The 14,747-nt window shown below is 34.6% G+C and overlaps 2 protein-coding genes and 1 pseudogene across 3 annotated transcripts; 1 reads left to right on the top strand and 2 right to left on the bottom strand.

The window, feature by feature from the left end:
- Positions 1-2,967, bottom strand: LOC132061861 (chlorophyllase-2-like; annotated as a pseudogene).
- Positions 2,968-5,541: 2,574 nt separating this feature from the next.
- Positions 5,542-8,738, top strand: LOC132068418 (protein LIFEGUARD 4-like). Its single transcript, XM_059461995.1, has 5 exons — positions 5,542-5,755; positions 6,244-6,528; positions 7,378-7,491; positions 8,253-8,410; positions 8,536-8,738. Exons 2-5 carry the CDS (start codon positions 6,267-6,269, stop codon positions 8,731-8,733), a joined length of 732 nt encoding a protein of 243 aa, XP_059317978.1. The 5' UTR covers positions 5,542-5,755; positions 6,244-6,266; the 3' UTR covers positions 8,734-8,738.
- Positions 8,739-9,767: 1,029 nt separating this feature from the next.
- On the bottom strand, positions 9,768-14,531 carry LOC132046679 (VAN3-binding protein-like). Of its 2 annotated transcripts, none has more exons than XM_059437393.1 (7): positions 14,057-14,531; positions 13,098-13,211; positions 11,541-11,973; positions 10,902-11,117; positions 10,682-10,731; positions 10,394-10,451; positions 9,768-10,185 (listed from the first exon to the last, which is right to left on the bottom strand). In XM_059437393.1, the coding sequence occupies exons 1-7, from the start codon at positions 14,369-14,371 to the stop codon at positions 9,971-9,973; spliced, it is 1,401 nt and encodes a 466-aa protein (XP_059293376.1). In that variant the 5' UTR covers positions 14,372-14,531; the 3' UTR covers positions 9,768-9,970. The 2 variants fall into 2 exon arrangements, with proteins under 2 accessions (XP_059293376.1, XP_059293383.1); XM_059437400.1 differs by having other exon boundaries at positions 13,098-13,208.
- Positions 14,532-14,747: the final 216 nt, after the last annotated feature.

The following is a 14,747-nucleotide window of genomic DNA, read 5'->3' as shown; positions in this document are numbered from 1 at the left end:
TTACACAAGAAAATCAACAACTTGGAGCTCTACAGGTAGTGTAACATATCCATCTTTAATAGCCATTAAGTCACTTGAGTTCCCTCCCAAATAAGCTTCCAAAAAAGCAACCACAATTCCTCCAACCTCCTCATATGCTCTCTAGATTTTCCATTCTTGCACAAACAATATATTGCCTGACCTCGAACCCCTTTCGTTTCATCATCTGGCATATCAATATGTCCATAATCCTTTGCTACAAAGTAAAACGCTGGCTTGCAACATTCGTTGTAGATATTACGATGGTTTACTCCCTTCGGGGCAAAAGCAGGAACAGAGGATTCTTCTTTACTACTCCCAAACCCGAGCCAATTACCAAAACCGCCATATCTAGATCGAAGGACTGAGGAATGTAGGCGAGGACGGGTGGTGGGGTCTGGTTTTTATTCTCCATACCATCAACAGGATCAAGGCCTATTAATGCTGAGAATTTCAGTTTAGGAGAAACATTAGCAACTTCGCCAAGAGCTAATGCAAATGCAGCTTTCGCCCCACGGCTATGGCCAGCTAGTGCAAGCTTTTTCAAGTTTGGCTCAACTTGAGATGGAACAAAATGGTGTAATCCTTCAGAACCGCTTGTGATTTCCCGTACTTGTGCATTTGATTTCTTTAGTTGTATCTGCTCCATCCACCAAATACAACTAGAAGCAAATGCAAATGCAACATCAAAGTCAGAGCCAAGAATCACATTCATATGTTTGTTCTTACTAAGATAACAAATGTTTTATATGTAGTAGTAGTTGATAAAGTTTCTGATAACTATTTCCACGTCCAAAATTAAGCTTTGTAGCAGGCCCCAAGCTTTGGTCTAGTGGTAAGAGCAAATACGTGATGTGTGGTTTAGGTGCACGTTGCAAGCTCTAATCTTGCCACGAACAAAATCTTAGTCTTTGAACGGAGAAAGGTAGAGGGCGGGTTCTTTATCCACCGAGTTTCAAACCATACGTCACTAGTCCACTGGATTCCTCGATTATAAAAACAAAGTTTCATAATAATCAACCTTTTGAAGAAAATCCCTTGAAACTGCTAATTAGTTGAGAGAAATTTGGATGTGATTTTCATATTTGAGTTTTGACTCTAATGAAATGGGTAAGACACATGTAGCTAAAACAGTTTTAGATTGTTATCTATCATTATTTCCAGCAGCTCATCATCCTTCCACATTAAACTAGTTTTCATATTACGTTACATAATTGCAAAAATCATGGCAATAGGGGCACCAAAATAGGTAGATATCAACAACTAATGATGGCAAAAGGATCAACAAAATACTAGGTGTCTATCAACAACTAAACATGACAAAAGGGGAACCATTATAATGTTTTTACAGAGCTGATTGCAAATGTATCATATGATTTGTCAAATAATGCTTTCTGAAAGACGTGCATCAAGTGATCAGGAAATTAGTGAAAGGAATATCTCAAATAATAAGAGTATGATCTAGTGGTCAATGGAGTGGTTGAGAAAGAACTCATATTCAAATTCAGTGGAGGCAAAACATTAGGTGATTTAATTTCTTTCCATCAGTCCACACTACTAAAAGCCCTCTATTTTCCCCCTGATTTTCCACTAAAAATGTTCAGTGGCTATTTCCCATTGAATGTCGGTGGGAAAAACCTAAACAGTAGTATTTTCATACAGAAAAATTAGGAAATTTCCAGCGATTCAATGGAACATGTTTCCAGTTAACTGATTCGATGAGAATGAGGTGGAAAATCATGGTTTATAGCACAAATTTTCCACTGAATGTCGGTGAGAAGAACATTTATTTCTAGTAGTGCCAAGGCTTGGTGGACAGAGTTACCTTGTACTAGTGCTGGTGGGCAGTAGGACGTACCCAATGAAATTAGTCTCAGGTGAGCATAAGCTGACTCAGACTTAAGTCTATCCAAAATAATAAGAAAAAGAATATCCCAAGTTACTCAGGATTCTAATTCTTGCACCTTGTTTGGATGATAGTTATATATTGTTTCATAATGTATCATATTATATTGTATTGTACTCTATTGTCTTGATAAATATATCGTTTGGATATATTGTATCGTTTCCATCATTACATAATGTCACACATCAACAATTTGAAGGATAAACCTACAAGAAAAGCAATGTATGGAGTAGAACTATTATTAAAAGGTATGATAAAGAATAAAATAGGATTATTAGATAATAAGGAAAGACAAAATTAGGAGGAGAAAAAACGTAACCACACTGTCACATCAAATCGGTTGTTACATAAAATGAGACTTTTCGTTGTTACGTGACGATGGATTTAACGATATGATACAAAAAAAATTAAGTAAAAATCAAAACAAATGTTGTATTTAAACTAACAACACAATACGATACAATAGATAACAGCCATCCGAACAAGGTGTTGAAGAACATCAACGGAATGACAACTTAAAAAGGAGAAACAATAACTAACCTGAGGAGCCGCAACGATGAAGCCATGAGAATAGATATGTTGGATAAGTTGAGAGTAGAAGGAACTGTAAAGAAGATATCCATGAAGGAATAACACTACTGGCAAATTTCCTGCTTCTGATAGGGTAGCAATTAAGAGTGGCTTAAGAGGAAGAGGAGGAGAAGAATTTGTGCATGATCGTGGCTCAACATTCAACAGCTTTGTTGAATAGTTTCCAATGTCAAAAACAGTTGTGGATGTAGTAATGGTAGTAGTAGAGGAAGAAGAGCAAGTTATGATCACTATGCCTGAGCTTATTTTTGTTTTTCTCTTTTTCTCCTGTAATGTATAATCTAATTTTGTCGTGATTTTTTCTTAGCTTGGGGATAAAGCTGACCCTTGTTGCCCTTGTTTTGTCCACCTTACTGTGTTCCAAACCGTTTTTTGAGCTGTGACTTCGCCAGCCATCAGAGCAAGTTAGACTTTTGACTTTTGGCTCGCCGGTCACCTCCTGACTTTGTCATGTGAAATAGTCACTATCATGAAATTTCAATTACACAAATTGAACAAATGGCTATTCGTGAACTTTACATGCGCGCGCAGGGGCACTATGTTCTTGGAATAGACATAACCGTCCATTGATTGGGCAGGGTGGAGCCAGTAGCTCAAAGGATTAGAACGCGTGGCTGCGAACCACGATGTGGGCGGCTTGGTAAGCTCTTCCAGCCCACTTGCGAAGCATTCTCCCTTTCAATGATTATTTCTTTAGAATAATAATTAACATAAGTTCACATTAAAAAAGTAAGATATGTTTTATACTCAATGCATTTAAATTGAAACTTATTGAAGAAGAAAAAACTCATTCTTAAGACATGGCTCGGGAGAAATTACCACCCAAACCTTAGTGAAAAATTCTTATAAGCAATCTAAATTCTAACACAAAACTCTAACCAATGAGGAGAGTAATCTAACATCCTTTAACGAAATTCATTTTATATCTCAACATCTTATACGCGTTACTTGATATTTGCTCAATGACTGCGAAACCATCAACATATGACCAAGTTGTAGGCCCTTCTGGCTCAAGTGGGCTTCAATTCAGTTCGTTTAGACCTAATGGGCCTTATGCATGGCACTTTTTTGTGCGAAATTCCTTCAAAGGCACTGGTCTATAACTTTTGCCACTCAAATCGGTGGTCTTTAATTTTTGTCCTTCGCTAAAAAATATTTGATTTCGGATATGAATCTCCGCTCAGTTAAAAATTTAAAAAAAAAAAAAAAATTGCAAGGTAGAAATTGGATTCGCAAGTTATAAGTTGGGTTTCAAACTCTGCCTTAAGGCATAAGTTGAAACAGGCAAAAAAGAAAAAATATATTATTTAGCTGTAATTTTGCAAACCTCTGCCTTAAGGCCTAAATTTTGCCCCAGTAGACCTCATTTTGGGCAAAAGTTAAGCCTTAAGGCAGAGGTTTGCCTTAAGGCCTAATATTGAGTAAAAGTTTGCCTTAAGGCCTAACTTTTTCCCGAATAGAGCTAATTTTGCTACAACCTCTGCCTTGCGACTCTTTTTTTTTTTTTTTTAAGTAAGTTTGGGTTCGAACCCAGGATATCGAGGTATTAACCGAAGGGAAATAATTAAAGATCACCAATTTGAGGGACAAAAATTAAAGAACAGTGCCTTTAAAGGACAATCGTGCAAATGACCCTATCCATGGCATCGTACTATAAAAAATTTGCACGATTGTCCTTATTCGGGAGTGGTCTTTAATTTTTGCCCCTCAAATTGCTAGTCTTTAATTTTTTCCCTTCGCCTAAAAACTTTTGGATTCCGGGTTCGAGCTCTCGCTCAGTCAAAATTTTTTTAAAAAAAATAGCAATGCAGAGTTTACCTTCAACCATAAGGCAAACTCCATCTTGCAATTCTTTTTTAATTTTTAACTGAGAGGGGTTCGAACCCGGAACCTCATGGTATTTTTCATCACTTTCTTAAGCGAAGGATGAAAATTAAAGACCACTACCTTTGTCCTAATGAAGTATTTCGTTCCCACAAAAAAAAAAAAAAAAAAAAAATCAAGTAGTTAAATTGCAAAAACTTTGTTTAATCACTAAACTAAATTCCGTTTACAAAAATGTTTACGATTATAAGTGGTGCGAATAGTGAAGCTGCTTAACAAATGTTTCTTTAAGATAAAGACTAGATAACATGTTATCAATTGTATTAGGGAAAAGGGTAAAAAATACCCCTTTACTTTGGAAAAAGGGCTAAAAATATCCTCCGAACTTATTTTGGGTCAAAAATACCCCTCTCATCCTTAAAGTTTTCAAATATACCCACTTTTTGACGGAAATTATCCCCTAAAATAATTCGAAATCATTTTTAAACCCGCTCCATCATTTAAACCCGACTCAACTAAATAATAACCCATAAGATCCCCTTATTCCCCCAATACGTAGGTTTGAAGTTTGAGGGAATTGGGGGAATAAGGGGATCTTGTGGGTTATTATTTAGTTGGGTTGGGTTTAAATGACGGAGTAGGTTTAAAAAATGATTTCGGGTTATTTTGGGGGATAATTTCCATCAAGACAGGGATATTTGAAAACTCTTTAAGGATGAGAGGATTTTTGACCCAAAATAAGTTCTAGATATTTTTAGCCCTTTTTCCAAAGTAGAGGGATATTTTTGACCCTTTTCCCATTGTATTAATTAAAATTATCTAAGAATTAAGCAAAAGCTTTCTATCATAGAAAATGCGACAAGACTCAATTAAAAGGTTTAGTAGAGTATGATTTTTATCAAGGTTCTAAAGCATATATAGTTGATGAATCAACTTCACTTACTTTCCCATATATTGTGATGTATGTCTAACATAATTAGAAACCATGCTGATTTTTTATTTATTTATAGAGTATTAGATAATAAACTATAATTACCACTCGATGTTTTTAGTACACAAAAGTTGAAAATTTGAACGTACTATCTGTCGCGTTACCGGCAACCGCAGAATCATCATGCATGCAAAATTAATTCCCAACCTCTCATTTCCACTCCAATAACAATTCCACACACACAAAAAAAAAAAAAAAAAAAATTAAAAAAATACAGGAATATTTTTTGCTGTCACCAACTCTTTCATATTCTTCTTCCTCCATATTTGATGTAAGCCAAACTCTTTCTTCATCACATTCAAAAACATTTGTTATTTGCGTGACCAATACCCCCATATCATTTCATCCCCTTCCGGGGTTGATTTGATATCTGATAAAGTACATTTTCTCCACCAGTCCTAGAGGCATATTTATCATTTTAAAACGTAAGTGCATGCAAGCTCATAATATAGGGTAAATGATTAAAAACACCTCTGGAATATACAAAATGAAACAATTTTACGTTTAGCTAAAACATGTTCATTTTACCCTTATGGGCTAACAACAGCTGCTAAAAGGCAAATTTAAACCATTTACAAGTTCAAGGCCACATTCTACCCTTTTTTATTTATCTTAATAATTCAAGAATCGGTTTTCCGCCTGTAATTTTATTTACCTGTTCAACAGCAAAGTGTTTTGTTCTCCTTGCAAAACGGAACAATTTTATTCTTCCTTAATAAGTATCTTGTTCTTGCTCCTGCCGTTATCAAAAAGGCTCCATTCTGTCCATATCTCCAAACGACAGCAACAAAAGGACAAATTTAGACCACTTGCAACTTTCAATGGCAAATTCGACCTTTTTTTCTCTTTTGTCTAATGTAATTCAAGATCCAGTTTTCCGCTTGTAATTAATTCAAGATTCGATTTTTATCAGATCTTTCAGGAACACGTGACAAGATGTTCAAGCAGGGTGGCATGGACATTGAGTCCGGCCAAAAAGGCGGTGGCGTTGGTGGTGGCCAAATATATCCAGGGCAAATGGAAGATCCTCAGATGAGATGGGCATTTATCAGAAAAGTTTACTCCATTATATGTGTGCAGCTTTTCGTCACCGCCGTGATCGCCACCGCCATGTTCTTCACTCCAGCAGTCAAAGTTTACATGCGAACCATTATGGGCAAAGTCACCATTATTGTCCTTCTTGTCATCGCTTTTATACGTACGACACTTCTTCTTATATACTTCCCTTATTATTATTACTATTATTATTATTATTATTATTATTATTGTATCACTCCTGGTCTACCAGCAACAGTTTCTCTAGTACGCGTATCCCCGTTATGAGATTTCACTGAGTATGTTGTTGTTGCTGTTGTTGTTCTTTATTACTCCGAATAACTTAATTTTGGGGGTCTTATTAAAAGATTATAAATATATTCCTTTCATCAAAAATCATTTGAGATTCTTTTCTTTTTTTGTTCGTTTAAAAGAGAACGTGGCACCCTTATTTTTACCTTTAATGAGATATTTTTGCTGGAATTTACGTGATTGGTGATAAACCTTATTATAAGGGTACCTTTTGGTATATTTTGTGCATATTTAGAAAGAAAAAAAATTATTATGTCCTGGTAAATAATACTCTCTCTATTTCATTTTATGTATTCTATTAGTTTGACTGTGCACAGAGGCTAAGAAAATTCGAAAGATTTTTGGATCTTCTGATCTTAAACTGAATGTGTGTGTTAAATGTACCAACATGTCATTTGAGACTTATAGTCTGAAATATGTCATGTGAAATATTGCATTTAAAGAGTTTTTAAATATCGAAATAACATTCGTTTTTTTAGACAAACTAAAAAGAAAAGGAAAACACGTCAATTGAAAGACGTACTAAACAAATTGAGACAAATGAAATTCTAAGTTTGTGGAAAACTTATTTTAACTCTTTTAGTTCCCAATTTAAGATGTTTCTCACTCTTTCTCCATCATTCTTCATAATTTTCATGATCAATTTTAAAAGTTGTACTAATCGTTTTAATTTCTTTTATATTTGGTGTAAAATTGGCAGTTGTCTTCTTGATGGCAAAATACGGCAAAAAACATCCATGGAACTATGTACTTATGTTCGTGTTCACCTTGTGTCTGGCATGTGTTGTGGGAGTGGCCTGCGCATTTAAAAGCGGTAACTTTTATTGAACTTCCTTTGAATTTAACCTGCTATAAATTATAATAGATTAAATTATATTGATAGTCTAAAAATTTTTATTACATTTCGTGTATATAACTTAAATCATTTTTTCAATTATATATTGGACACCAGTATTGTTAATTGATTGTCGCACAAAATGCACAATATGAAAATTTTATTACAAATTTACACAATAATCTCCATTTAATATTTTCTTGGTTATTGAGCTCTGGAGCCTCATTAATCCAGATTCGGCCAGGATGTCTCATTTTAAGGGTTAAAGTAATTTCTACCAAAGGTGACTCTATTCTGAATGCTCGACAACATGACCGCTGATTAGGGATGGAGGGATATTACCACCCACCACACCTTTGATGATTGTTTTTTCACAAACATTAGAAGTACACATATTATTTCATATAAATCTTACAAGGAGATAAGCAATTCATATTAATTTTTTAGCTACGGATAAGCAGCGGGATTATAAGAAAATTCAATCAAGTAGGAGCTATTTAGTGACGAATTAGCTGGGGATTACGCACAAATTTCGCAGCTAATTCCGTGTTTTCTATAGTGAGACTGACAATTAAATATGAGTAATGAGTTTAAGATTTTCACCTCATACAGTCCCTCGTTAAATCTTTCAAATTCATTGAATCCTTTTACACGTTCGATTATGAACCCCCATCATTTACTCTGAAAGATGATAATATTGTATATCGAAATTCTAACTTTAATGTAATGTTTGTTTACAGGGGAAACTATCTTGATCGCTGCTGGGCTGACGGTTCTTATAACTGTTAGTCTTACCCTCTACACATTTTGGGCTGCAAGTAAAGGCAAAGACTTCACCTTTCTTGGCCCATTCTTATTTTGTGCCTCCATAGTCCTCTTTATGTTTCTTCTAATGCAGGTATGTATATATCACCTTATATATATACGTATATTTTTGTGTGTATACGTATATCTATATACGTCTTAGAATTCTAAAATATATACTATTTTTCTGCTGACGAGATGTTTTTCACAATGCAACAGTTTGTTCTCCATCTAGGAAAAGAAGCACGCGTGGTATATAGTTGTCTTGCAGCACTCCTATTCTCAGCGTATATCATATACGACACAAATAACTTAATCAGGAACTTCACATACGATGAATATGTCATCGCAGCAATCTGCCTTTTCGGAGACATCGTTAACCTATTCTTAGCTCTTCTTGGCCTCACTGGTGATTAAAGAAATAAATACTCCAATTTGCTTGGAAAAAATGTTTGTACTTAATAATTTTGTGGAATAGAGCCTATGATTTTTTTTATTTTTTTTTATTAGCAAACTGGAAGATTTCCTAGAGCCCGTTTGGATTGGGCTTTTTTTTATAAGTTAACTTTATAAAAATCGTTTTCAATTTTTTTTTGAGTGTTTGGATGGCGGAAATTTTTAAAATCATTTTGTGCATAAAATAAAAAAAAAAATAATTGGACCCGTTTAAAATTTTATCTAAAGCAAATTTATAAAGCGTAAAAAAAAAAAAAAAATTAGCCTATCCCAACTTATTTTTTTTTGGCAAACAGCTTATAAGTTGTTTCCAGCTTATAAGGTGCTTATTTTAAGCCCATCCAAACAGGCTCCTAGTCTTGAGAATGTTTAGTACTGCCCTGAATGTATGGTTCGTTTAATGTACAATTGGGCGAAGAAATATATTGACCTGGAGGTTTATATTACATTGAGTCTTCAATTGGCTTGCTTATCATTTTATACTAGTATAATTATACTACTTACGTCTTACTATATGTGATTTGTTTATTCTTAATTTGATTGTACTTCCCTTTTTCTTTAATTTAAATGTTGAGGTAGAATTGGAAAAAGAGAATATGATATTATTCCAACTAATGATGGGCCACCAAGTGGAAACAAGAGAAATTAGGATAGATTAAGACAAAATTAAAGTGTATCTATCTAAAAAGAAACCTTCATGTGAGCTTCAGTAACAAACAAAGGTATAAAAGCTCAAGTTCAAATGTTTGATTAAGGGCCATAAATCAAAGACAAGTCTTTATCACCCACTATATTATACAAAAAAATTGGACCTTTCTTCTCTTTTTGACTGCCTCAGTCCAAGATACTACTTTCCTTTATCCCCCAAAATAAAAGAATTAAAGGACACGGATCACATGGTTCTTACCTTTCCTTGGGTTCACTTTACTTTATCCTTAACAAATGATACAACAAAGACCAGAACAAAAGCCCAAAATGACATTCTCCAAAGTAAATAGTAGACCCCATTTGGATAACTTATACTTTAATTTCATTTTTACAATAGAAACAGTTCAACAAATAAAAAGCACAAGTACACCCCACCCAATATCATAGCATTTGGTTAGTCTAAAAATCCATCAAAAGGGGCAAAAACATAACCCCCTACTAAATCAAACTTACTAATTATGCAAGTTTCTACCACCCCCTTAAAAGAAATTCAAAACACATGTCTGCTATTTCTTTCTGCAGCAATACTTAGCAGCCTTGAAACACCCTGAGTCCATAGATCATACTCCCTCTGGTCTCGACACTCGAATTCAACGACCCCTCGTAAAACAGTCTTCAACGCAAAGTATCGAAAGTTGTCACTGTCCGGGAGCAAGTGGCGCCCCGGCCAAGCCGGAATATCCTTCAACACTTCCAGCACTATATCTGCAAAAAACAAAAAAAGAATCAAAAAGAGAAAGCTAAAGAACACTACACTACTAAAGATGATAACTTTATCTATCTCTTTTCCCGATCAAAGTTGCGAATTTCTTGCTTTCTCAAATCCCCAAAAATAGAAGGAAAGACCCACAATCCAATTGTGTTTACATCATGAGTGAGAGGAAACGAGACAAAAAGCAAAGCATAAACTTACTCTTTTTCTTTTTTGTAATGGTCCCAGCAACGTGCCTACTCTTCATTTTCAGTATCACCTACAAAAAAGAAACCTCCAAGTTAATAATCCGCAGTAAGAAAGTAGATACTTTTGTGTCTATTATGCGATAACTTTAACTTTCCATCATTCAATTTTCAGCAAGAAGTTTCTACAATATCACTGAATCAAATTCTCAGAGAAGACTATCTGATCATGGAATCTTAGTCAAAAGAAAAATATTTCAACTTAGAACTATTGAGTATGCAATAATTGAAAAGGGAAGCCTACCTGACCCAGCCTATTTATATATACAGACACTATCTTCCAGTGAAGCTCTCCTGCAATAAAATAAGCATTACAGCAAGAACTGTTAACAATGGGATAAAGAAAAAAAAAAAAAACTTTCTCAATTTCATGAAAACAAGTATTATGAATAATTCATGGCTTAAAATGACAATTTTGGATATTAAAGATCTTAATATACCAATCTAAAAGATTGAATTTGTACCTTGACGAGTACGCTTTAGTAGCTCACCACCTCTAGCAAGCAATTCCCTGCTGCAAATTCCAAGAAAATTCTCTTCGGGGATTAGCTCTCCACTTGAACTACCATTGCTACCACCACCATTGCCACTTCCTATCCCTTTATCTACAGGAATTACAGCTGCTATGTTCCATACTTCCTTCAATGTTCTAGCCTTTAATGTAGCCGCACCACGTAGAGCTACAAACAATACTCATAAATTAAAGAAAACCAATATAGCAAAAATCAAATCTACCACCTAACACCGAACCAAATACTATCTATACTAGGGGTTGTTTGGTTTGAATACAAGTTACGCTGGGATTAGCTGGCATTATTTCTTATCGAGTGTTTCATAATAGTACTGATATTGTTAATGGCTTGTTTTAGTATGTATAAGAACAGTAATGAATAAGAGTTGATAAGTAATACTTGTATTAGGTGTACTAGACATAAATTTGTAACCAAACAATGAACCAAAATTTTATACCAGCTGTATTCTACCCAATACACCCTATGCCAAACGACCCCTCACAATAAAAAACTGTTAAACTTCTTTGTATCATTCCAATTACACTCCTACGGAACAAAAATTTGACATAATTGAGGAATTTAGAAGTGTACCAGTAGCTGCAGCGGCAGTTAATGTCATAATATCCCCTGCTGAACGAACGTTCACGGCAGAACTAACGACTGATGCAAGGTGTTCGCGCTCAGCTCCCATAGCCTCAGCAGCTTCAACACACTGTGCTGCTACCAAGGTGGCAGCAGAAGCCACAGCCATATCAGTTTTGTCCTTTCCGTTACCGGACGAGGCTGCAGTTGCTGCAGCAATCGCTGCAACAGCAGCAGCAACTCCTGCGACAGACACAGCAGCATGGAGTTGTGCGTTTTGTGCCCTCATCTCCTCTTTCTTCTTCTCTTTTCTATCTTTCAACCACCTACCAACCGTCTTCCCGCCACCACCTGCACCTCCGCCGCCAGTGACAGCCGAGCTGGTAGCAGTAGCATTGCTCCTGTACTGGTTATTGACTGGCACGTTGTTCAGACGACAGTTCTGAAGATAACAAACTTATGTGTCAGCATCAATTGAAACAACAGTACTACTTTCAGTTAGACAGAGTCTCCATAACAAATCAAAATGTTGTCACCAAAACTATTTCAGCAAAAGATAATGCCAATAAAAATTACCAACATTCTGAAGGGCGGCTGTTACCTAATAGCAAAAATTGTTGAGCCAAACCACCTCGTGACTGCATTAAATTTCAAAATTGATTGATACCACCACAATAAAATTGGACCATTTTTTCTTGGTTCTAAAACAAGTGTCCCTAGACCAACACCCCACCCCCGCCACAACCCCCAACATGAATGAAATCTTGATTCTTTTTGTAGTTTCCAAAACAAAAAACAAAAAAAAAAAAAAAGAACAAATTCTTGATTTTACCCACTCTTGTCATACAAGCCAAGGACAACTTGGTAATTTAAACATCCAGTACTAACACGATAACTGTAGAGGTACCATACCAATATCTTTCTGTACTAAACACAGAAGATCAGAGAGTAAATACACTACCCTTTTGCCCACTACTTATTAACTAACATCTGAAAACCCATCATGTACCGAGAATTTTTCATCCCATTTAAAAAATTTACTTCTTCCGCAGATCAATTAAACAAATACTATCATAAAAAGTCAAAAAATAAATTCTTGAATTAATGATAACCTAAAAAGAAAAGGGAAATCTTTTTTAAAAGAAAAGAAAGACTACTAAACAAGTGATTGAAGACTTTTGATTTGTACACAAAGCAATCAAAAGCATCGACTTGGTACTCTTTTTTTCTTTCACTACCTTAGGCACGAGGTACAGAGGGTCAAGTATTGTTTAAAGAGAAAGCTGATATATTGTCTCTACAAGTCTGAGCTTCACTTCTGTTATTTCAGAACTCGTGCTTTGTATCAGAAAAATAAATAGAGAAGAAAATCCCAAACACCCAAAAAAAAAAAAAAAAAAAAAAAATCTAGGCCATATGTCATGTACACATGTTATAAACAACATTAGCAGAGAAGGAAAAATCCCAAACACCCACAAAAAAAAACAAAAAAAAAACATCTAGGTCATATGTTATGTACACATGTTATAAACAACATTAGTAGAGAAAAAAAAATAAGACACAAACCTTATTATCATCCATTTCTGAAGGGGAAACTGGAGGACTGTCTGTAAGAGAACCACCATTTAAAGGTCCACTACTATGAGATAGCCGTCCAGATGTGCGTGGTGAAACATCCTGCTGTACACCACAATATTATTAGTACAAGTAATTAAATATAACTAGATTAAAAAAAGAAAAAATAGGATCATTGAAGATTTGGATTATAGAACCAAGGAAGAAAGAGAAGAAATAATATATTTTTTTATTTTGACAGAGGAAATGAAGAGAATGATTGTTGGTGGATTAAAATAATGAAAGCAAAACCCAGAGAGAGTAAAAACAGTGCTTTGTAAAAGCAAAAGAAATTCAATGCCACTATACTTGTTTTTGATGTTTTCAAGAAATCATAAAGCAACAGTTGTGTCACCATAAATGTCCCCGAAACTAAGCACTTCTACTACTCCTATCAAGAAACTCTTGGTTTTCCCATAAAATACAAAAACAAAAAATTCACTAGCAACCCAACAAAAATTAAAAAGTAAAACCCACCATAAAACTCCAACAATCTGAACAAAAATTCAAAAAAATAAATGGATATGTAGACAAAAACCAAGTGTTACTAACCACTAAGATAACGCTAAAATTGATTGTTATTTTTCAAGATGCAACTAAAACTCTTCAGAAGTCAAAGATAATAGTCCGTTTCACAGTAAGTGGTGTTTTTAACTTTATCACACCTCTTTAAAAAAAAAAAAATTCCCCACTTCTAAAAAGTAATAGTAAACGTTTTTGCTCAGTTACCTTTAATCAAATACGTCCAAAAAAGAGCTATTTAACGATAAAATTTATTTTATTTAAACATCAAATCAATTCTTGATTTTGTAAGACACCACTTATTTTAAAAATAATGAAAAGGTTAAAAAACACGAGAGACTAGTTCATTCATTGTAAAAAACAGAGGGGGTAAAAAGGGGGGTACTTACAGAAACAGACATAATACGTTCCATAATAAGTTGAGAAGTTTCAGAAGAAGCAAAAGAAAAAGGGTTGCCCGTAAAAGCATTAGATTCATCAAAGACTCCAGCAATATCTTCTTCAGGTATAGTTCCACTACCACTCCCAATATTATAACAAGAAGAAGAAGAAGGGGCAGCACTAGTAATATTAAGTGATTTTGGAGGAGTTAAAGCTTTAGAAACTTCAAAAGCAGAGACACTCCAAGAACGTGACAGAAATTCCATGGGTTCTTTTGGTGTTTCTGGTGGTGGTTGCCTGTACATTGGCTGTACTTGGTCCATTTTTTTTATAAATTAAAGAGTGGGAAAATGAGAGAGGGATTATATGGAGTAGTTGTTAATAGGAGTGTAGTAATGGAATGGAGAGAGTATTTGCTTTGATGCTTTATAGATCAAAGGGTATGAGAAAGTGAATATGGAACAGTGACTCTGTCTGTGTGTGTATGAGAGAGAGAGAGACAAAAAGCGCAGCTCAATTGCCAGTCATATATTTTGCTTTTTTACCTTAAGCCTCAAATGAAACTAATCATAAAAAATTATCACCTTATTTACTTGATATAATAAAAAAAATATCATTTGACATATATAAATTAATAATATGTGCAATTTTAATTATAATTTTTCTTATTTGAACACATTAGATTATATTAATTTAACA

The sequence above is a fragment of the Lycium ferocissimum genome, chromosome 1 (assembly GCF_029784015.1).
Source record: "Lycium ferocissimum isolate CSIRO_LF1 chromosome 1, AGI_CSIRO_Lferr_CH_V1, whole genome shotgun sequence".
Lineage (NCBI taxonomy): Eukaryota > Viridiplantae > Streptophyta > Magnoliopsida > Solanales > Solanaceae > Lycium > Lycium ferocissimum.
The sequence above is the reverse complement of the archived record's forward strand: the minus strand, read 5'-3'. Positions and strand labels throughout refer to the sequence as shown.